Below are 23,798 nucleotides of genomic sequence, written 5' to 3' on the forward strand. Positions count from 1 at the left end.
GGGTCGTTGTCTTGTTGGAAGATGAAATGACGACCCATCTTAAGATCCTTGATGGAGGAGCGGAGGTTCTTGGCCAAAATGTCCAGGTAGGCCGTGCTATCCATCTTCCCATGGATGCGGACCAGATGGCCAGGCCCCTTGGCTGAGAAACAGCCCCACAGCATGATGCTGCCACCACCATACTTGACTGTAGGGATGGAATTCTTGGGGTCGTATGCAGTGCCATCCAGTCTCCAAACGTCACGTGTGTGGTTGGCACCAAAGATCTCGATTTTGGTCTCATCAGACCAGAGAACCTTGAACCAGTCTGTCTCAGAGTCCTCCAAGTGATCATGAGCAAACTGTAGACGAGCCTTGACATGACGCTTTGAAAGTAAAGGTACCTTACGGGCTCGTCTGGAACGGAGACCATTGCGGTGGCGTACGTTACGTATGGTATTGACTGAAACCAATGTCCCCACTGCCATGAGATCTTCCCGGAGCTCCTTCCTTGTTGTCCTTGGGTTAGCCTTGACTCTTCGGACAAGCCTGGCCTCGGCACGGGTGGAAACTATCAAAGGCTGTCCAGGCCGTGGAAGGCTAACAGTAGTTCCATAAGCCTTCCACTTCCGGATGATGCTCCCAACAGTGGAGACAGGTAGGCCCAACTCCTTGGAAAGGGTTTTGTACCCCTTGCCAGCCTTGTGACCCTCCACGATCTTGTCTCTGATGGCCTTGGAATGCTCCTTTGTCTTTCCCATGTTGACCAAGTATGAGTGCTGTTCACAAGTTTGGGGAGGGTCTTAATTAGTCAGAAAAGGCTGGAAAAAGAGATAATTAATCCAAACATGTGAAGCTCATTGTTCTTTGTGCCTGAAATACTTCTTAATACTTTAGGGGAACCAAACAGAAGTCTTGTGGTTTAAAAGGTTGAATAATAAATGACCCTCTGAATAAACTTTTCACAATTTAAAAAAAAAATAAAAAAAGAAATAACATTCTTTTTTGCTGCAGTGCATTTCACACTTCCAGGCTGATCTACAGTCCAAATGTCACAATGCCAAGTTAATTCCGAATGTGTAAACCTGCTAAATCTGCAGGGGGTTGAATACTCCTTGTAGGCACTGTATCTTCCATTTCTAAGGCAGGGTACCTTTTCTTCTCCAAGCATATCAGTTTCTTTGCTACACTCACTAATCCAGCTGCCACAGCTTTCCATCGGCCTCCTGGATTATCGGTCTCTCTCGGGTGCTCTGGTCATGCTGACCTCCCTCTTTCCGGGGAACCTCAGCAACATACTTCTTGCCAGTCCTCAAACAACAGGGCGACCTTCTTTCCTTCAGGATCGGACTACTCTCCACTCCGTGTAAGGCTATGTGCGCAAGTAGCGTTCTGCCCTGCAGAAATTTTTGCAGCGATTTGAACAGCACACGTGCGCTTCAAATCACTGCAGAAAGAGTCCGTAATGGGGAAAAAAAAAGCCGATTCCATGCGCTCTGAGTGCAGCCCCTCCCATAGACAGAGCGGGGGATGCATGCAGAGCGCAGGAAAGAAGTGACATGTTACTTCTTAGAACGCACGCTTCGTGCAGCAGCCGAAGCGGTGCGCTCTAAGACGCCACGTGCGCACATCTCCTGCATAATCATAGATTATGCTGGGGACGCAGGACGCATGCAGTTATGCTGCGGTGCAGATCGCAGCGTAACTGCATGCAAATACGCAACGTGCGCACATAGCCTTACTCTGCAGCCTCCTGCTTCCTTGTCTGCTTTACTACTCTCCTTCCTTCTCTCTCTAGTGCCCTCCCCTATCTCCTTTGAGCTCATCCCTTCCCCCCAACACTCAACTATGGGGACACTGTGCTCTCTAGTGGGGAACTATGGAACTCCAACCCCAACCCACCTTCCCAAAAACATGAAGCCAGGTCGTCTGGAGGTTTTGGGGCTACTAGCTACTACCACCCCCTTACAACAGGGCCACCTATTTGATCGGGGAATGACACACTCCTGTCCAATGCGCATTAATTCCCGTTATCAGAAATTATCAGCGGGATTTAATTGGATAACAGAAGGGGGTGGATCACAACAGCCAAAATATTTGGGGAAACATGTGGGCTTGTTGCTCGAGCTTGCATTAAAAGTTCAGCCACGCCCTTGAACGTGCTGGTACGTACAACGTTGTAAAGCAATAAAGCTGTGAGATGTTCCATGCTTCATATATCTTGTGTACCGCCCCGGTGTTGGTCGGGTTGCTCGGATCCGGGATCATGATGGCTCTAGGGACCCGGCTCGGTGGACACTTGGATCCGTGAAAGGGGAGTATTTACAGGGGACAAGTTAATGACGCCACCTGTGGGTTGCGGTAATAGGAGTACCGCCGCTGCTATAGGCAGTACTGGGGCAGATGGAGTGAAGCAGCCTGATGTTAGTCTCTCCACAGGTAGGGATGGCCCCGGGCTCAGGGGTGTTGGTGGTTTTTTGGGAGCACAGGGTGCAGGGGGGGAGCGAGGTACTCACTGTGGGTAGTCGTGGTGCAGGATGAGGATTATAAAGTACACATACACGGCAGATAAACCAGGTTCTCTGTATGTCACAGTTGCTACAGGGGATCCCCGTCCAGTTGTCCGCTCCCACCGGTGTTACTTTATGGTCCCAGAGCCCACCTCCGTGCACAATATTATTGTCTGTCTGTGGCCTCTCGGCTTGAAGCGGTTAGGGCCCTGCTACCCTTGTAAAGTGCAGCTGTGCTCTTAGGAGCTGGCACTTGGGACTTCAGTGGGTTGCTTTTGGCTGGAAAACCCTGCCCCCCGTGTTGTGATGATACCCCCAATCTCTGAGCTCTGTGGAAAGGTCCCTGAAAGTCTCCTTTCTCTGCAGGTTAATTGCCAGGACATTGAATCGGCTCCTGACCTAGGGTTCTGTACCCCGTCGTGCTCAGTACCAGTCAGTTTCTTTTGGGTTAGCTGGTGCCGACAGTCCTCCTAGACTATGTCCGCCGCACCCTTTCCAATGTCACTGTCACCGGTCCCCTACTCCTCTGGTCCCGGACCACCGTTTGCGACCCAACCACGGTCTAGCTCCCCGTCAGCTCACTCTCCCCAGCCCTTTTCTCCTTGAGGGCTCTCACTCCACTCCTCAACTGAACTGACTCACTTCCCTCCCACCAGTCTGCCTGACCCCTAGGTGGGTGGCCCTATTCCAGCTAGACCAACCCACTGGTGTGTCTGACAGGTCATGATGTGAGGTGTTGATTGGGATTTGTGGTGCTGTTGGTAGTGACACTGGTTTTCTTAGGAACCTGGAACCATGGGGGGGTAGGATGCAGTACAATGTGGCACCCTGATTTACTCAGGGGCATCACACTTGCACCCCGGAATGTCATTCACTGAATGATGGTGATTGTTTGGCTTAAATACCTCTTATTTGGGTTGTCAGTAGATCTGTTTGGGGGTTTTTATCATGCTTCATACGTGAGACTAGAGCTGTTCAATTACCCCTAAGGATCGCCTTTTGTGTTTCCTAAAGAGTTCAAATCTAGAAACTGAATCTTTGTTAATTTTTCAATATTCGGATTTCTTTCACCCCCAACTCATTCATATGTATTGGTCTCTTAAGGGGAGAACGTTTTTTCCTTGCGGAGAGTGACAAACCAATCTGGCTGTCAGTGGTGAGGAGCCTTATAGCTGCAATGCTCCTCTGGGATATATTCATATTGTCTCTTCAGGGAGGAAGGAGACAAACTCTAGTGCCACCTATTGGAAGTAGGAATCCTAAAAGTCAAAAGTCTCTTTAACAAGCCTTTTCATATGACCTAGGATTGACAGCCATATTGGTTTGTCAGTCTCCCCAAGGAGAAAAGTTCTTCCCTTAGACCCCCCTTTTAGCTTCTCATAAAGTCAGATCAGATCTCATACTTTGAACTGACGAGGAACAGTCATCCAGAAACACCGTGTCTGCAAATTGAGGTTCTGATCTGGCATAAATTCTAGGCCATATGAAAAGGCTTGTTAAAGAGCCACTTTTGACTTTTAGGATTGCTATTTCCAATAGGTGGCGCTAGACTTTGTCTCCTTCCTCTCTGAAGAGACAATTTGGTCTCTTAAAGCAGGGACTCATTGAGTCTCCAATGACAGATTTTAGTCTGTGTTGAAGATTCAGTGACAGTGAGCATCAAAGGTTCATGATCAAACCATGATATTACACCTATGTCAGTGTCCGATGTTAGTCTAGGCGCCTAAATATTAGCCATTATCCTAGTAAAAAAATGGTGTCACCAACATTTGAGGAAAGGAAAAACAAATCAGCCCCATTGTCTCCTCCCTCTCCAGGCAGGTTGAGATAACCCAACATCTCCTACATACTCTTCCAAGATAGGCACTTGGTGAACACCCTTGTGGGGGTGTGGTGGGGGACGTGTTAAGATTCACCCATTAATAGCATTCACCAGTTAATATAAGGCACTAAAGGAAATTAATTTCCATTCTATCTTTCGCCCAGTGTCCAAAAAATACAGTAAGAGACTAAACAAAATGTCATAGAGGATGTATAATATCTAACTTTAAACAGTCATCTACAAAGAGGCTCAATCAGAGCGCAAATACTGAAAGAAAATGGTTATAAAAGCACAGGTGAAAAAGACCACTGATGATCTAAAGGCAAAGAGAGATTCAGTTCCTTAGGCCAGTTTCACACATCCTTATTTTTGCCGGTTTCGCGGATCCGGCACGCTCCCGTACAGTGAATACAGTACAATGACAGCGCTGTAACTTCCGGGTCACATGCGCCGGTCACATGACAGCACGTGACCGACGCTTGTTGCGCTGTCATTGTACTGTATTCACTGTACGGGAGCGTGCCGGATCCGCGAAACCGGCAAAAAGAAGGATGTGTGAAACTGGCCTTAAGCCATTCTGGGTTGTGAGGTCTTCCAAGATGAAGGGCCCCTCCTTTTTGCTTCACCCCATGACTCACAATCCAGAAACGTCAGTGGCGGGATGAAAGATGCAAGGGTCTGTCTGGATCCCAGAAACTCATTCAGCTTTTATGCACACACACTGATTTCAGCAAACAGGTCACAGGTGAGGATGTTACCTTTATTAGCCATTCATACCCATTTGTGCCAACTTCTGAGCACGTTATCAGACCAAAAAACTTTTGATCAGGGTAATTTGGATGTTTTTGGTTGTCATTATGATACAAAAAGAGAAAACACAGTAGTTTGACAATAAATGTCTTCACCCAACCACTAACCATGAGTAGAAAGAAAGATGTCTTTTTGAGTCTGGATTGCATGTGTATGTTGTTTGCAGAACAGTTTAATAAACTTAGAATTATTCACCAAAAATGCTTAAAAATGCAGTAAAAATGATTTTTTTTGTAGATTTTTCATTGCTTTCTACTGGTGAAAAAAACACTGCAGAAATGCTGATAGAATTGGCATTGCAGTTTTCCATCGTTTACATGAGATTTCTGAAATCACATAGCTTTTGCTGTAAAAAGCAGCTTTTAATTTGCATATAAAATGCTGTAAAGCCAAAACTGCAAAAAGGTTTTGTGCGAACATATCCAAATAGTTGTAGAAACTGTAGTGAACAAATCAGGGAAACACGGGCACTCCCATGGTTAAACAGAAGCAGGTGAAGCTCATTTCGGACGCTACTGTTACAGGCAAATGTTGACTGTGTAACACAGCAGGCATCTGCCAGGGATGTTGCAGGCTCAGCTCCTGAGCACGCTCCACACACTTGCCCTATATTTACTTTACAGTATTTGGTCATTATTGGGTTAAAATAAGTAAAGATATTATTCTCATCTAATATTTGTTTTTAAGGGATGAAGCCCAGACCAAAATGTTACAGATGAAGGAAAAGGCTGAAAAGGATCTGAACCAGCACACGGCAGAGATTAAGGAGCTTCAGCGTGTTATTGATCACGATCGAAGACTCAAGGAGTTTATGGGAACGAAGACTCAGGAACGTTCAATCAGCGAAGAAGTGCTGGATGCTCGCCGCAGGAGAGGTACTCGTAAAAGCTTCTAATGGTGATTCACTTAGGCTCCTCTCTATCCACAGAATATATATGCAATTGTGAAGTCCGTAGAGTAGAGGCAGCCTTGTATGTTCAGTTGATGATGAGACGAATGCCTGGTCTTTTTTTTTTTTAGAATATTTTGCGTAAATTAACTACGTGCATTATCCATTATTTATAATATAGAAAAAGAAGAGCAAGAAAGAAAAAAGAAAGATCCAACTGAGGACACCATTGAGACCTTTGAACAAGCTTTCCAGCAAATCCAGTCTGTCACTGGGGAAGACAACCTTGAGATACTGGTCAATAGGTTCATTGAAGGTATGGTATTATGGTATGTTTTTTTTTGGTCTGTTTTAATCGGTGCATTAGAAAGAGAGACCAACTTTCCGACAATATATTGGTCCCAATAGAAATGTTGACGAAACCAAAATTCTTTCCCATGATGAACTTTTGGTCCATTTTTGATGTTGCAGAATTTCTGCAGCTATCACGTAATATGGTTACTTTTGTTTCTTCATTGCGTTTTTATATGTGTGATGGGATCACTAGGAACAGGGGAGCCTAAACTGGCCCTCATGTTAAAGGAACCCTAACTGACCCTGATCCCTAAGATACGTCTGAAGGTGACACCATTTGGGCTGCCTTCCTTGCCCTAGCTCCTGAACAACCTTGGTCTAGTGGCTCCACATCCCTCCACCCAGGAAAGGGTCGGGACAGGAATGGTAAATCCCACCCAAATAAACAACTGGCGGAAAAACCAAATCTCAAACTCAAAGCAATCACTCACAGAAGAATAGACAATATGTGCTCAGGAGGAAACTAAAGTAAGGGAGGAAATAATCAGACAACAAGAGTATTTCCACAACACACCAAACTGCACACAGAAGTTCATCAACAATAGGATATCAAAGTTCAAGGTCTCACAAAGCTATCATCGGCATGGGAGACCAGGCTCCACCATCTTAAAAAGGGTGGAAGCAACTGTGATAGGTCTCCTGCAACATGTGACTCAAGTAGTAATCCATAGGCTATTAGAAATTAACTCCTGCAAGCCCGTTTACTAAGAAGAGCACAGCTGGTTGACGCCCGAGCCGGTTTGTGCAACTCAAAAGCAACATCGGGTGGAGTGCATGACTTAGAGAAGTAGTCCTGACACTCGGTGAGTTTTGAGCCAGACACCATGTGATACTTAGGCCCCCTTCACATGTCCATGATTTCGGTATGTGTGGTGTCCGTTTTCACACGTACTGGAGACACGGTCACTCGGATCCTGTTTAAAAACTATGGGAATCTTCACACCTCTGTGTTTTCATAAGGACCTTGTGTCCATGTGATTCATATGGAGTCATGTCCGTTTTTTACCGGCAGCACGGATGAAACACGTACAGCACACGGATGGTATCCGTGTGTAACATTGCAAAATATAGGCGAAGCTTTGTAATATAATTTTTCCTTTAATCCATACCAGAAAAATACGTACGGCACATGTATAGGCCACAAGTAGACAAGGATGGCCGCCACACGGATGGACAAAACGGACCATGCAACATTAGTTTTGGTGTCTAGCTAAAATCCAGCCCCAGCCTGCGCAAATTTCTGACTATATTTTTACACTTTTAAATACCAAGATCTCTAAGTGGGACTATATTCCTCCTTCTGACTTTCTCTGTGTCCTGCAGCAGTGTAGATAGTTGTTGGTTTTCATGCCTATGGCCATAACCTTGTTACAGATATGTCACTTTAATGGGGCCATCTGCTGTTTCTTACGAGGACCATTCTGCCGGAAATCTTGGAAAAAGAAATCAGCGCTGTGGTCTCTTCCCTCCAATAGATCGGACCCCCACTGATCGAGAAGTCACACAAGACGGAAATAAGAAGGGATATATACTGCTGTACAGTAGACCCGCATAATATTCATGGCATCATGCAGTTTTCAATCTTTACTTTAATCTCTTTTTTGGAAACCATGAGCATACTTTTTTGGCAGGGGGTTATTTAAGGCCATGGATGTCACATACATATAAAGAGGAACAATGCGGCTGTGCCGTCATACGCTGCGGTGCGCTGCCGGGATGTGACTTACTGCTTGTAGGTCTCAATGTTAGGCGTCGCAGTAATATAACTTTACAAGCTGCGTTTGGTAAATGTGTTACAAGCTGCTAAAATGTAGGCAGAAAACAAGGTTAAAATATGTTTACTTGTCTTTATAATTTAAAGTGGCAGATTCCTCTACTTGGGTTCGGATGCCGCAGGCGGGCTGTAATGTTTTTCTCTCTCCTTTAAAGGTAGCCTTGGAAAAAAAATAAATAAAGCTGTCTTAGAAGATTTAGATTATCACACTTAGGGGGAAAATATAGTTTTACAAATAAAGTGCTGTACAGTAATGACCTCCTTTGTGCTCAGCAGAAAACAGAGGACAAGTTTAGCGGCAAAAATACAACTGTTACATTGTGTGTAATGAATTGTCGAGCCTCGCAAAAACAGAAGAATTATATATTCTTCAGAAAAAATATGTTTTTGGTATAAAGTAGGTTTAAAGCTTTGGTATAAAGTGTTTTTTTTTTCCCAAAAATGTCATTTATGTTCTATATACGGAATTGCCAACAATGACTGAAACATTGCTGCTCCATATCTCCTCACTGCACAGCAGTCCAATAGACAATGAGTGGCACACCAGGGCACACGCTCCATTGACGCTTAATGTAAAGCTCTCACTTCAGTCTTTGGACTTGGGGACCCACATTTTAGCTATTGACGGGAGCACTAACACAGAGTTCCATAGGGATCAAACACTTAGCATTTGTGAGAAAAATCCAATTTGCTTTTTTTCTTTTTTGTGTTGTTTCGATACACAAAAAGGAAATAAACATGTGTATAACAAAACAAGTATGTCCAAAGAGAGAAAGACTTGGTATTATTGCCGCTCTGCCGTAATGAAGAAAGCATCCAAGAGTAAATCAGTAATGATTTATTTCTCTACGCGTTTCGGAGAGATCCTTCGCCTTCTTCAGGAAAATCACATATAAAAAATGTTAATATGTGATATAATATTTATGTGATGTTATATGTGATGTAATAATTAGAGTTGAGCGCGGTTCGCGGTTCGAGGTTCTCCAGTTGCCGGCTCGAGTGATTTTGGGGGCTGTTCTAGATCGAACTAGAACTCGAGCTTTTTTCTAAAGATCGATAGTTCTAGATATGTTCGAGAACGGTTCTAGCAGCAAAAAGACAAGCTAATTCCTAGCTGGCTTTCCGCTGTAATAGTGTAAGTCACTGTGTGACTCACACTATTATGACATTTCAGTGTATAGTGTGCGGGAACAGCGCATTCAGATCACTGCTGTTTGGATAATGGCGATCGCCTTTTTTTTTTTTTTTTTCTTGTCTTCCTTCCCTAAGCGCGCGCGTGTAGTGGGGCGGGCCAGCATGTCAGCCAATCCCAGACACACACACAGCTAAGTGGACTTTTAGCCAGAGAAGCAACGGCATGTGTGATAGGATGTCCATGTCACATGTCCCTGCATTATAAAAACGGACATTTTCCTCCAGCACGCCATTATCTGCCTTCTGCGTCTTGGTGTCAGTCACCGCTGGCATAGCTCCTGTCTCCGATACTGCTGTGTACGCTCTATACACAGCGCTATACAGAATAGGGATAAAAGTTTCTTTCAGCCCTTGTAAGGGCTAATACCGGCAGGGTCAGAGCCATAGGTGACAGTCAGGTCCGTGGAAACAGATTTTAACAGCTACACAAGATGACAGCGTCTGTGTAGCTAAGGTCAGGGATTTCCTCGCTGCATTTCCCCATTAGGAGGGATAGAAAGGGAGGCTTCCTTTCCTCTACCCAGACCCACAACCCTGCCACTGTACCCTCCTGCCCTTTGCACACTCAAACTCATTGTTACTAAGCCATTATACTAGCAAACACTGAGGAAACTTAGTGGCATCCTAAACGTGGCTGTTGGACTTCTGTATTGTCCCACTAGTGCAAAGATATTTGCAGCACGTCTGCCTGCATTGCACACTCAAACTCATTTGTTACTAAGCCATTATACTAGCAAACACTGAGGAAACTTAATGGCATCCTAAAAGTGGCTGTTGGACTTCGGTATTGTCCCACTAGTGCAAAGATATTTGCAGCACGTCTGCCTGCATTGCACACTCAAACTCATTGTTACTAAGCCATTATACTAGCAATTTATGCTGCCAGTTTAAGGGCCGTAGGTGCATTGTCAGGGATAATTATTGTTGTTTATTCTGCTGTTAATAAAGCTAGACCACCGCTGCAATCTACACCACCTCTCAATTTTTACTACCACATTTTAAGTGCACAATCTTGTCGCAATCAAAATGAGTGGCAAAATGACAGATGCTGGTGGAAAGGGGAATAGGCGTGTTGAAAAAGGAAAAAAAGGGTTTGTCCGTGGGGAAAGTGGCAAAGCTCCATTAACATCTGCTTAAGATAGACCATCTACCAGCAAAAGTAAGATGTCTACTACTTACCGTGGACAATCCGATGTGCTCCCTTTTTTACGGACACGAACAACTGGAACAAAGGTAGATGATGGCAAAAAAAGGAAAATGCTTGAATGGATCTCAAGTGGTCCAACAAGTGCCCTCTCCGCCACCTCAACTACCGCATCCAAAAAACACCAGTCCTCTGAGTTGTCAGCCCAATCACACTTGCATTCTCCCAGCTCTGAAGTCTCCATCCACCCTGCACAGTATGGTGGAACTGAGATGGCTGAGTCTGCAGAGCTGTTCAGTCACACTATAGCACACTATAGCCTGGGAATATAGCCTGGGAATCAGAAGTCTGCTCCCAAGCTACAGTGAGTACAGACCAGGAAATGGTGATGCCTAGAACCTTTGTGACTCTGATTCAGGCCGTGAGGACCAAGTTTCTGAGCATAATGTTGACCCTTTTTCACAAACCGTAACACCTGTTGTTATAGACAATGAGGAACATACTGATGACGATGAGACGCAGATACCAGATTGGGATGATAACTTAAATATTCGGTCAGGGCAAGAAGAGGCTCAGTCTGAGGGTGAGGGGAGTGCAAACACAACAATTGATGAGGAAGTTCTAGATCCCACCTACTGTCAACCCACAGTCAAGCACTCGAGGAGGTCAACAGAGGCGGTGGAGGAGGATGCAACCGACGACGAAGTTACCTTGCGCCTTCCTGGACTGAGTCGGAGCACTGGTAGCACGTCTACAACTGCATCCTCAGCCACCACTCTGCCTCTGAGCACTAGTCGGGGGGGCTCAGCAGGTCTCATGCCCTCTAAGCCTTGCCTAGCCTGGTCCTTTTTTGACATAGCAAAAGATCGCCCAAATTATGTGATCTGTAAAATTTGTCGTGTTTCTGTTAGTAGAGTGCAAAACCTCAGCAGTTTGACAACTTCTTCCATGAATCGTCACATGAATAAATATCATATGTCCCAGTGGGAAGCTCACCGTGCTGCAATGCGGCCTAGCGGAGCGAACCATCCACCGCCTGCCCCTTCCAGTGCATCCGCGCGCTCTTCATCTTCTAGGACTGTGGGGACAGCTGTCACACCTGGTTTTCCACGCACAACTTCCACCACTGTAACCGCAACAGGCAGTTTGCTTGGTAGGTCGTCAGTTGGTTTGGAAGGGGAAACAAGTACGTGTGTACAGATCTCTCAGACATCGATAGCACCAACGTTGGATGAAGGCAACATCATGTCTACGCCTGCACTTTCCTCACAAAGCTGCATTTTTCCAGGGACACCCTACTCAACACCGTCCACACACAGCAGCCAGATCTCTGTCCCTCAGATGTGGTCAAATAAAAGGCCATCTCCTGCGACCCATGACAAAGCTAAGAGGTTGAATTTATCCCTCTGTAAGCTCTTGGCTACTGAAATGCTGCCTTTCCACCTGGTGGACACACAGGATTTTAGAGACCTTATGTCTGTCGCTGTGCCCCAGTACCAGATGCCCAGTCGCCACTACTTCTCTAAGAAAGGTGTGCCTGCGCTACACCAGCATGTCGCACACAACATCACCACTTCCTTGAGAAACTCTGTGTGTGAACGGGTGCATTTCACCACCGATACTTGGACCAGTAAGCATGGACAGTAACGTTACATGTCGCTGACTGGGCACTGGGTAACTATGGTGATAGATGGTGAAGGGTCTGCTGCACAAGTCTTGCCGTCCCCACGACTTGTGTGTCAATCCTCTGTCTGTCCAAGTTCCGCCACTTCTTCTGCCTCCTCCACCTCATCTGGGTCCTCCACCTCCGCCCCAAGCCTGCCTGGTCAGGCCACCAGCGTTCTCACTGCGCAGAAGGAATCACGCACCCCTCATTACTATGCTGGCAGCAGAGCGCAACAGCATCAGGCGGTCTTTAGCTTGACATGTCTTGGAAATAGGAGTCACACAGCAGCTGAGTTGTGTGCAGTTTTGGAGACTGAGTTTAATAAATGGTTGTCTCCACTCAACCTGCAGCCCGGTAAGGCCATGTGCGACAATGCTGCAAACCTGGGTGCGGCCCTTCGCCTGGGAAAGGTGACACACGTGCCTTGTATGGCTCACGTGTTGAACCTTGTTGTCCAGAAATTTTTAACACACTATCCCGGCCTAGATGGCCTTCTGACCAGGGCACGAAAACTGTCTGCTCACTTCCGCCGTTCAACCGCCGCAGCTGAGCGACTTGCACCGCTCCAGAAGTCTTTCGGCCTGCCGGTTCATCGCCTGAAATGCGATGTGGTGACACGCTGGAATTCAACTCTCCACATGTTACAGCGACTGTGGCAGCACCGCCGAGCCCTGGTGCAATACGTCATGACGTATAGCCTGGGCCAACGAGATGCAGAGGTGGGGCAGATCACCCTGATGGAGTGGTCTCAGATCAAGGACCTATGCACCCTTCTGCACAGTTTCGACATGGCGACGAATATGTTTAGCGCTGACAATGCCATTATCAGCATGACAATTCCAGTCATTTACATGCTGGAGCACACGCTAAACACTATTCGGAGTCAGGGGGTGGGACAACAGGAAGGGGAGGAACTACAGGAGGATTCATATGCGCAAGACACAACAACATCACCAAGGTCCAGACGTTCATCATCACCAACGCGGCAGGCATGGGACCATGGGGGACAGGTATCAACAAGGGCGCATGGTAGCAGGCGAAATGTTGAGGAAGGTGCAGGAGAACATGAAGAAATGGAGGACGAACTGTCCATGGACATGGAAGACTCAGCGGATGAGGGAGACCTTGGTCAAATTTCTGTTGAAAGAGGTTGGGGGGAGATGTCAGAGGAAGAAAGAACGGTTAGCACCTCTATGCCACAAACACAGCATGGACTTGGTCCGCATGGCTGCGCAAGACACATGAGCGCCTTCTTGCTGCACTACCTCCAACATAACCCTCGTATTGTCAAAATTAGAAGTGATGATGACTACTGGATTGCCACACTATTAGATCCCTGGTACAAGTCCAAATTTTGTGACATAATTCCAGCCATAGAAAGGGACGCACGTATGCAGGAGTATCAGCAGAAGCTGTTACTCGATCTTAGCTCGGCTTTTCCACCAAACAACCGTGCAGGTGCAGGGAGTGAATCTCCCAGTTGTAACTTGACAAACATCGGACGGTCTCGTCATCTTGAACAGTCTACCCGTACCAGTAGCACCGTATCTGGTGCTGGTAACAGCAATTTTATTGAATCTTTTCATAATTTTTTTAGACCGTCCTTTGCAAGGCCACCAGAGACAACAAGTCTGACACATAGTCAATGGCTGGAGAGGATGATACAAGCGTATCTCCAAATGAACATCGATGCCATGACTTTGCAAATGGAGCCTTGCTCATTTTGGGCTTCAAATTTTGAAAAATGTCCAGAGTAGAGATGAGCGAATCGGTCGCGGTTCGGCTCGAGGTCGGTTCGCCGAACGGAGCTCCCGTTCGAGTTCGGTTCGTCGAATGTTCGACGAACCGAACTAGAACCAATAGGCTATAATGGGAGGCAATCACAAACACATAAAAATGCATTATAAATGTACACAAACAGTTAATAAACATTGCCATAACACTTACCGGTCCCCGCGATCCCTTCTGCACTCTGTCTCCTGCCGCTATTCCATCCGATGATCGCTGAATCCTCCCGGTGACCGGCACTGCCAGCAGAGATGCAGGACCTATCGTGACGTCAAAATAGCCATGTGACCAGTCACGTGGCTATTATCTCATTGGCTACAGACTGGTCACATGACTATGACGCGTCATGTAGGACCTGCGAGTGCGTCTCTCCGGTACACGGTGCACATTTGTGTATCGCCATGTACCGGCGACATGCTCTAGCACACGGTCGACTCCCCGTTCCGTTAGGGACCGGCTGACACAGCCGGTCATTAACGGAGATTACCGTTGCCATAGCAACGCAGTTAGCGGTGACGTCACTGCTAACAGCGGCTCCGGGAGCACCTTTGCTATGGTAACGCGTCTGTCAGCGTTACCGCTAGCAGCACTGATCACTCACGGAGTGAAGGCTGCACGCTGCTTCTCGTGCAGCTTTCACGGAGTGAATGCTCCACGGGAAGCAGCGTCTTCCCCCATGCAGCAGTGATGTAGCAGAGCTGCATTTGTTGAACGAGAAAGACAGAAGAGCAGGATCGTGGAGGGCTGACAGGGGGTAATAAAGATGGAGTCTCTAATGTGTCTGTGTATTTATTTCTATTAAAGTATTTTTTCTCTGTGTGGTGTCTTTTTTTTAACCCTTTATTGGAGATTCTTAATGGCCGGGTCAAACGTGCCTGACATTAAGAATCTCTGGCTTAATACTGGCTAATAAAACAAAGCCAGTGTTAACTCATGATTACCCAACAAGCCACCCGGCTCCAGGGCTGTTGGAAGAGTTGGATACAGCGCCAGATGATGGCGCTTCTATGAAAGCGCAATTTTCTGGGACGGCTGCGGACTGCAATTCGCAGCAGAGGCGCCCAGAAACCTCGGGCTAACCTGTGCTGCGGATTCCAATCCCCAGCTGCCTAGTTGTACCCGGCTGGGCACAAAGTGGGGCGAAGCTCATGTCGGTTTTTTTTTAATTATTTCATAAAATAAGTGAAATAATTAAAAAAAACGGGCTTCCCTATATTTTTGGTTCCCAGCCGGGTACAAATAGGCAACTGGGGGTTGGAGGCAGTCCGTGGCTGCCTGCTGTACCTGGCTAGCATACAAAAATATGGCGAAGCCCACTTCATTTTTTTGGTGGGCAAAAAACTTCTGCATACAGTCCTGGATGGAGTATGCTGAGCCTTGTAGTTCTGCAGCTGCTGTCTGCTCTTCTCCATACAGACAGACAGCAGCTGCAGAACTACAAGGCTCAGCATACTCCATCCAGGACTGTATGCAGAAGTTTTTTGCCCCCTGAAAAGATTATGTGGGCTTCGCCATATTTTTGTATGCTAGCCGGGTACAGCAGGCAGGTACGGCTGCCCCCAACCCCCAGTTGCCTATTTGTACCCGGCTGGGAACCAAAAATAAAGGGAAGCCCTTTTTTATTATTTCATAAATTTCATGAAATAATTAGAAAACAAATGACGTAGGCTTCGCCCCATTTTTGTGTTCAGCCAGGTACAACTAGGCAGCTGGGGATTGGAATCCGCAGCACAGGTTGGCCTGAGCTTTCTGGGCCCCACTGCTTCGAATTGCAGTCTGCAGCCGCCTCAGAAAATGGCATTTTCATAGAAGCGCCATCTTCTGGCGCTGTATCCAACTCTTCCAGCACCTGCCTGCTATACCTGGCTAGCATACAAAAATATGGCGAAGCTCACGTCCTTTTTTTGTAGTTTTTGGCAAAAAAAATAAAAAAATGCTTCCTTGGATTTTCCATTGCCAGTGAAGGTAAGACCAAGCAGTGGGGGTTAGCAGCCAGTAGCTGCTTGGATTACCCTTAGCTAGCAATACAAAAAATGCAGCGGGAGCGCATATATATTTTTTTTAATTATTTATTTAAATAACTAAAAATAAAATGGGCTTCCCTGTATTTTGATTGCTGGACATCAGTGCTGTAAAAATAAATCTTTAAAAAAATGACGTAGCGCTCCGCGGTGTTTTTGATTCTCAGCGCAGATAAAGCAGACAGCTATGGGTTGCCACCCCCATCTGCCTGCCGTTACCTTGGTTGGCAATCAAAATACAGGGAAGCCCATTAATTTTTTCTATTTAAAAAATAGTTAAAAAAAAAAATGACGTTGGGTCCCCCCATTTTTGATAGCCAGCTAGGGTAAAGCAGACGGCTGTAGCCTGAAAACCACAGCTGGCAGCTTTACCGTGGTTGGGGATCCAATGTGGAGGTCCCCTCAGGCTCTTTTTTATAATTATTTTATAAATATTAATAATTACACAATAAAAGTAGGGTCCCCCCCAAATTGGATCACCAGCCAAGGTAAAGCGGACAGCTGTGGTCTGGTATTCTCAGGGTGGTAAGGTCCATAGTTATTGGGCCTTCACAGCCTAAAAATAGCAGGCCGCAGGCACCCCAGACGTGGCGCATCCACTAGATGCGCCAATCCTGGCGCTTCACCCCAGCTCATCCCGTGCCCTGGTGCAGTGGCAAACGGGGTAATAAATCGGGTTGATACTAGCTGTAAAGTCACCTGAGATCAAGCCCAGCAGTTTGTGATGTCATGGCGTCTATTAGATACCCAACATCATAAACTGTCAGTACTAACAAAAAAAAAAAAAATCGACAAAAGAAATTTATTTGAAAAAACAGTCCCCAAAACATTTCCTCTTTCACCAATTTATTGTAAGAAAAAAAATAAAGGGGTCCCACAACGACTCTGGACCGTCTAGAATATGGGGGGGAGACACTCAGGGAATGTATCCCCCATTTTCTAGGAGTGCGGACCCTTCATGTGAGGAGTGTGGGTGCAATGAATCTGCACTCACTCTTCTCGGGTCCACAGCAGCAGAGTCCATGTCGTAATGGTTGCTACCAAAGCTGCAATGCCCTGCTCATGAGGTAAGGGCATGCCTAATCAGGAGAACTACTGTAGAGGAAGCTCTGCTCACTGGTATATAGGTGCTCAGAGGTAATAATAGATAAAATTAGTGAGTAACCTCGGCACTCTAAATCTCCCAGACTAAGTCAGTAAGTCACAACGGATAGTAATGCAAAATCACTCTTTATTGGTCCGTATTAAGAAAAAAAAATTTTCATAAGCATATATGTTTTTGTCCAAAACAAGTTACAAATGACGTTTCGGCCTGAGCCTTCGTCAGATTGGACTTATCTGCATGTAATCATGAAAAATGACAATAATCAGTATCACATAAGAGTGAGAGAACAATAACATAAACTCGAACAATGTAGAGGTACAATTGGGATGCAGCAAAAAAATTGCAACACAGCAAGAAATGAAACACATGATACAAATGTCATAATACAGTACAAGGACAATATAGTAATGACAAATATGGGGTCAGAGTAGGCTTAGACAGCTCTGGTACGAATGAGATGTCAATCATAAAGTAACATGTGCAGTAGGTGTAGAGCTACACTATGCATGGCAGAGCTAAAGGGTAGACCGACCATAGAAAAAGAACAGAGAAAAAGTGGAGAAAAAGTGGAGAAAAAGTGGAGAAAAAGTGGAGAAAAAGTGGAGCACCCTTTGGTGCCTTTCATGTGGCACTAAGGGGTGCTTAGCTTTGTATTTAGCCAAAAAAATGAAAAAAAAAAAATGACGTAGGGTTCCCCCTAGTTTTGTAGCGAGCTAGGGTAAAGCAGACGGCTGTAGCCTGCAGACCACAGCTGGCAACCTCACCTTGGCTGGTAATCCAAAACTGAGGGCACCCCACGCTGTTATTTTAAATTAAATAAATAATTAAAAAAAAAAACACGTAGGGGTCCCCCCAAAATTGGATCACCAGCCAAGGTAAAGCAGACAGCTGGGGTCTGATATTCTCAGACTAGGGAGGTCCATGGTTATTGGACTCTCCCCAGCCTAAAAATAGCAGCCCGCAGCCGCCCCAGAAGTGGCGCATCCATTAGATGCGCCAATCCTGGTGCTTTGCCCCAGCTTATCCCGCGCCCTGGTGCGGTGGCAAACGGGGTAATATATGGGGTTAATACCAGATGTGTAATGTCACCTGGCATCAAGCCCTGGGGTTGGTGAGGTCAGGCGTCTATCAGATACCCGACATCACCAACCCAGTCAGTAATAAAAAAAAATAGACGACAAACACATTTTTATTTGAAAAAACACTCCCCAAAACATTCCCTCTTTAACCAATTTATTAGAAAGAAAAACAAATCCAGGTCTGGTGTAATCCAAGGGGTTGCCATGACGATCCACACTGTCCCAGTCAATGAAGAGCAGAATGTTCCCCATTGGCTGGGAGAGCAATGCAGTGACCTGAGCTAACATCAATGGGTCAGCCCAGGTCAGTGCAGGGCATGACAAGTGCTGCTGTCAGCGAGGTACATTACCTGCGCTGATCTCCAGCACACTGACAGCACCTGTCACTGAGTTCAATGACCGCCGCCTTCACAGCCAAGTATCGCGAGAGGCCCGTGACGTCACCGCTAGTCAGTCTCGGGTCGGAAGCGAGAGAAGGTGATGTGACAAGCGGCGGCCATGGAGGACAGTGACAGCGCTGAGGTTGGAATGGCGGGACTTCATCACCTCAGGTAAGCCGAGCGGGGCCATGTGTGCAGAGTGTGTGTGTGTGTGTGTGTGTGTGTGTACATGCCGCGGGCAGGAGGGGGTGGAGCAAGCTAAGCGGGGAAGTGTGGGCTTCCTGCACGTAACTAGGATAAACATCGGGTTACTAACCAAAGCGCTTTGCTTGGATACCCGATGTTTATCTTGGTTACCAGCTTCTGGCAGGCTGCCAGCGATGGCTCCTGCACACTGTAGCTGTAAAAAGCCCTGCTTTTTGCTGCTAGAACCATTCTCGAACGTATCTAGAACTATCGAATTTTAGCAAAAAGCTCGAGTTCTAGTTCGATCTAGAACAGCCCCCAAAATCACTCGAACCGCAAACTGGAGAACCGCGAACCGCGCTCAACTCTAGTCCAGAGCTCTCAACTTACGCCTTGGAGATTTTGTCGTGTCCAGCTGCCAGCGTTGTCTCTGAACGTGTCTTCAGTGCTGCTGGGTGTGTGCTGACAGATAAGCGCACGCGTCTGTCCAGTGACAATGTGGACAGACTAACGTTCATCAAAATGAACAAGTCATGGATCCACAAGGAATTTACTACCCCTGTGTCATCCTGGGGAGAGTAAATGCTTGTGGATTTGGAATGTGCTTGATGCAAATCAAAACATTCTGTTTGCAACTAGGGCACAAGTGCTGCCACTGAAGGGGTGGGTGTCTGTGTGGCCCAATTTTTGGAAAAAAAGGGAGACTCCGCTTGGAGTAACCCTTGCTTGCTGTGTTTTTAAAAATGATCCAAGATGAACAGAGCTGGGATCAGGAAAGACTTTGCTACCTACCCCGGGGTCATCCTGGGAACGGTTAAGTATGGCGTATTTTTGAATGTGCTTGATGCAAATCTAGCTGTGAAGTGTACAACTGGGGCACAAGTGCTGCCACTGATGGGGTGGGTGTGTGTGTGGCCCAATTTTTGGAAAAAAGGGAGAACTCCGCTTGGAGTCACCTTGTGGTGTTTTACATGATTTTAGAAGGGCGTGCCATGCCTATATCTGTGTCTCCTCCTCTTTTTCCTTGTCCAGCTCTTTTGTTTTCGCATGAGTATATGTCCTTGTCACTTTCCCATGTGTTTGTGTTGTGTTGTGAGTTGTTTGTCACCTTTTGGACACCTTTGAGGGTGTTTTCTAGGTGTTTTTATGTGTTTGTGATTGCCTGCCATTGTTTCCTATGCGGTTCAAGTTCGGTTCGTCGAACGTTCGCCGAACTGAACTCGAACGAGACCTCTGTTTGACGAACCGAACTCGAGCCGAACCGCGGCTGGTTCGCTCATCTCTAGTAATAATGTTTATTATATGTGATTTTTGTGTACAGTTCACACAATGGATGTACATCTTATCTTTTCGGATAACATTTACAAAGACCATTGGTGTTGACACATTGGATATTGATATAATGAAAGACAGCGTCCCAGGGGTAATCTTCAGAAGAATCTTTATTCCATCCAGACAGCAACGTTTCACCCTACAATTGGGCTTCATGCTTGATAAAGCACAATTGTAGAGTGAAACGTTGGATGGATGGAATAAATATTCTTCTGAAGACTACCCCTGAGACGCTGTCTTTCATTGTATTATGTGCTGAGTACCAAGAGGATCCCTTGGATTTTTGACTTCCGCCCATTTTCCTTATGAAGGATTCCAACTGAGGTGCTGCAAACAACCTTATTTTTTGCTTGCTGACATTGGATATTGATGTCTGTAGACACTTGTCGGAGATCAATAAAACGTCACATACTGTAAGCATCAAGTTTTGCTCTTCATGCTTCAATGCCGGAGTAATCTTTGAATACAGTTGAAACCAGAAGGTTACATACACTCACTATGAAGACACATCTGCAGGTTTTTTCCTCCGCTCTCTATAAAGACACATCTGCATGCTTTTCTCACTATCTGATATGAAATCAGAATAAACCTTTTACCGTTTTAGGTCAATTAGGAACCAAAATTATTTATATTTGCCAAATACCAGAATAATGAGAGTGAGAGAATATTTTAGGGCATTTTTATTACTTTCTGCAAAGTGAAAAGTTTACATACACTAAAGGGTGCTTTACACACTGCAACATCGCTAGCGATAGCACCCACCCCCGTCGCTCGTGCGACATTTGGTGACTGCTGCCGTAGCGAACATTATCGTTACGTCAGCGTCACACGCGCATCTTTTCAGCAATGTCGCTGTGACCGCCGAACAATCCCTCCCTCAAGGGGGAGGTGCGTTCTGCGTCATAGCGACGTCACTGCGGCGTCACTAAGTGGCCGCCCAATAGCAGAGGCAGGGCGGAGATGAGCGGCCGGAACATGCCGCCCATCTTCTTCCTTCCTCATTGCCGGTGGACACAGATAAGGAGATGTTCGTCGTTCCTGCGGTGTCACACATAGCGATGTGTGACGCCGCAGGAACGATGAAAAACCAGCAGCATGCACCAACAACGATATTATGAAAAGGAGCGACGTGTCAACGATCAACGATTTTTGACGTTTTTGCGACCATTGATCGTCGCTCCTTGGTGTCACATGCTGCGATGTTGCTAACAGCGCCGGATGTGCGTTACTAACAACGTGACCCCGACGATATATCGTTAGCGTTGTCGCAGCGTGTAAAGCACCCTTAAGAGTACTATGCCTCTAGACAATATGAGACAGTTGGCATCTTGAGAGAAGAAGATTATGTGGCAATACTGAAGCAACATCTCAAGACATAAGCCAGGAACTTAAAGCTTGGGCGTAAATGGGTCTTCCAAATGGGCAATGACCTGACGCATACTGCCAAACTGGTTACAAAGTGGCTTAAAGATAACAAAGTCAATGTTTTGGAGTGGCCATCACAAAACCCTGATCTCAATCATATTGAAAATGTATGGGCAAAGCTGAAAAGGCCAATGCGAGCAAGACGATCTAAAAACATGGCTCAGCTACAAGAGTTCTGTCAGGAGGAATGGGCTAAAATTCCTACTAACTATTGTGAGAAGCTTGTGGAAGGATATCCAAAGCGTTTGACCCAAGTCATACAGTTTAAGGGCAATGGCACCAAATACTAATGAAATGGAGGGAAACTTTTGACTTTGCAGAACATAATAAAAATGCCTTAAAACATTCTCTCTCTCTCTCATTATTCCAGCATTTGGCAAATATAAATAATTTTAGTTCCTAATTGATCTAAAACGGGAAAGGTTTATTCTGATTTCATGTCAGATAGTGATAAAAACATGCAGACGTGTCTTTTTAAATTGTGTATGTAAACTTCTGGTTTCAACTGTATAGCAATCATAATTAATGATGGGCGAGCACTAAAATGTTTGAATACTCGTTTCTCAATTCGAGCTGGTCAGATGCTTTGACGAATTTGATGCAAGTAACGAGCATTATGGAAAGTCATTGACTGATCTGTTCAGGTATCCACCCACATACAGCATATCCGGTGGGAGGGTAGGTTTATTGGGGTATTTTTGGTTCACACTATGCCTGAGAATGGTGTTTTATCCCCTAGGAGAGAAATGCAGAGACTGCGTATGGCTCTCCCTGGTGAAAAAAAAGAAAGACTTACCAGCATCCACATAAAGAGTATATTTTCGAGTGGAAAACTGCTCTTGGTCATGATTAAGAGTGGTTTTCTGCTCAAAACATGTAGACCTCCATCTACACCGCTGTTTTAATGTTTTTTTTTTTTTTATGGAAGTGGAATAAAGCTTTGCTTTTCAATATACGCTTTATGCGGATGCTGGTAGGACCTTCATTTTTTTCATCATGATTCCTGGTGGCAAGGCATAGATTTTCCTTGCATCGCACCCACATCAAGATTAGTACCCGGTGAGCTGATCCTTTCTTTGTTGTTTCTTCTCCCCGGGGTACCTGCACACATCATCCAATGAAGCAAGCCTGTGCAATGTTGTGGTCTTTTTCCACGGACAAAACATCTGAGCACCCGCAATACTCGGCCAAGCTATGCGAGTATACGAGCACCTGATGCTCGATCAAGTAAAGAGCAATGCTGAGCACATACGACCATCACTAGTTATAATGGGTGGTCTCCTGATCACCTGTCACGGCAAGGGATACAAGCTATATCGGCCAAAAAGGACAAGACAAAGGAAAGGGGAAAGGAATGTTCTATTGCTAGGGAAAGGGGGAAGTGGTGACCCCTGACACCAACCTGCAGCTCACCCTCACTGCACTCACCAGCCCTATACAGATTCCACACCTGTCGCCGAGCATAAATGCCTCACCTTATGCAAACCATGATCTGGGCCCTAAGTAAGGTTGTAAAGTATTAGCTCTTCATCAACACCTCTATCACTAAAGGAGGACACAAGGGAGTAATACAGGGGAAACACAACAGCAATCACCAGAGCCCTGGTAGATAGTAAAACACAACACCTATTTGAGCTGCAGCAACCACAAAAGTCTGGAGCAACAGAAGATTACCTCTCCAGAGCTCAGCAAGAAACAAATTATAAACCTCACCCAAATCTCTCCAGGGTGAGGTTTGTAAAGGAAGTCAGAGGCTGAAAACTGAGAGGAAAAGTGACATTTTCCCAGGGTCTGAGAATCTGCAGCTGCAGAAACAGCTCTGGGATTTTCTAACACTCGCTGCCACTGGATTGTCAGCCAATGGTGACACATCCGTGACATCACCCATTGCTTCTCCCTGCCCAGGTTGGCTTGATTGATAGGTCTTTCTATATTTGTATATGGAGAGAGACCTGTCAATCACCTCCAGGCTTGTAAGGCACTTTTACTCATACTGTATTTGTTTTTTAAAAACTTTAAGATTGATATGGCAAATGCATATAAGAGGTTGGAAACTAAAATGTGTATAACTTCATATCAATGAAATCAACCTTGAGATATTGGGTCGTCTCATCTGCGACTTGGACTAATCATTCAATTTACCCATAATGTGTTTAAAAATATCCATGTGCTTAGACTGAAGAAATATTGTCATCTTGAGTTACCGTTTGCAGAAAAGCCCCCAAGCCTTATCATGTCTTCTGTGCACATAGAGAAAAACAGCAGCGTCAATATCTTTTTAAGGCCAGCTGTCAATTAGCGCCAGGTTTTCTCTTTTAGACATTACTGCAGTGTCACACA

At 45.8% G+C, this 23,798-nt stretch overlaps 1 protein-coding gene across 2 annotated transcripts in view; it reads left to right on the forward strand.

Annotated features, from left to right (window-relative positions):
- The window catches only part of ODAD1 (outer dynein arm docking complex subunit 1), a 288,275-nt gene that overhangs the window by 168,473 nt on the left and 96,004 nt on the right, over window positions 1–23,798 (forward strand). For both annotated transcript variants that reach the window (XM_075327544.1, XM_075327543.1), the window contains exons 8-9: window positions 5,809–5,996; window positions 6,192–6,326. In XM_075327544.1, the coding sequence (XP_075183659.1) occupies window positions 5,809–5,996; window positions 6,192–6,326 (323 nt within the window). The remainder of the gene's footprint in view (window positions 1–5,808; window positions 5,997–6,191; window positions 6,327–23,798) is intronic.

Source organism: Anomaloglossus baeobatrachus, chromosome 11 (genome assembly GCF_048569485.1).
Source record: "Anomaloglossus baeobatrachus isolate aAnoBae1 chromosome 11, aAnoBae1.hap1, whole genome shotgun sequence".
NCBI classification, from domain to species: domain Eukaryota; kingdom Metazoa; phylum Chordata; class Amphibia; order Anura; family Aromobatidae; genus Anomaloglossus; species Anomaloglossus baeobatrachus.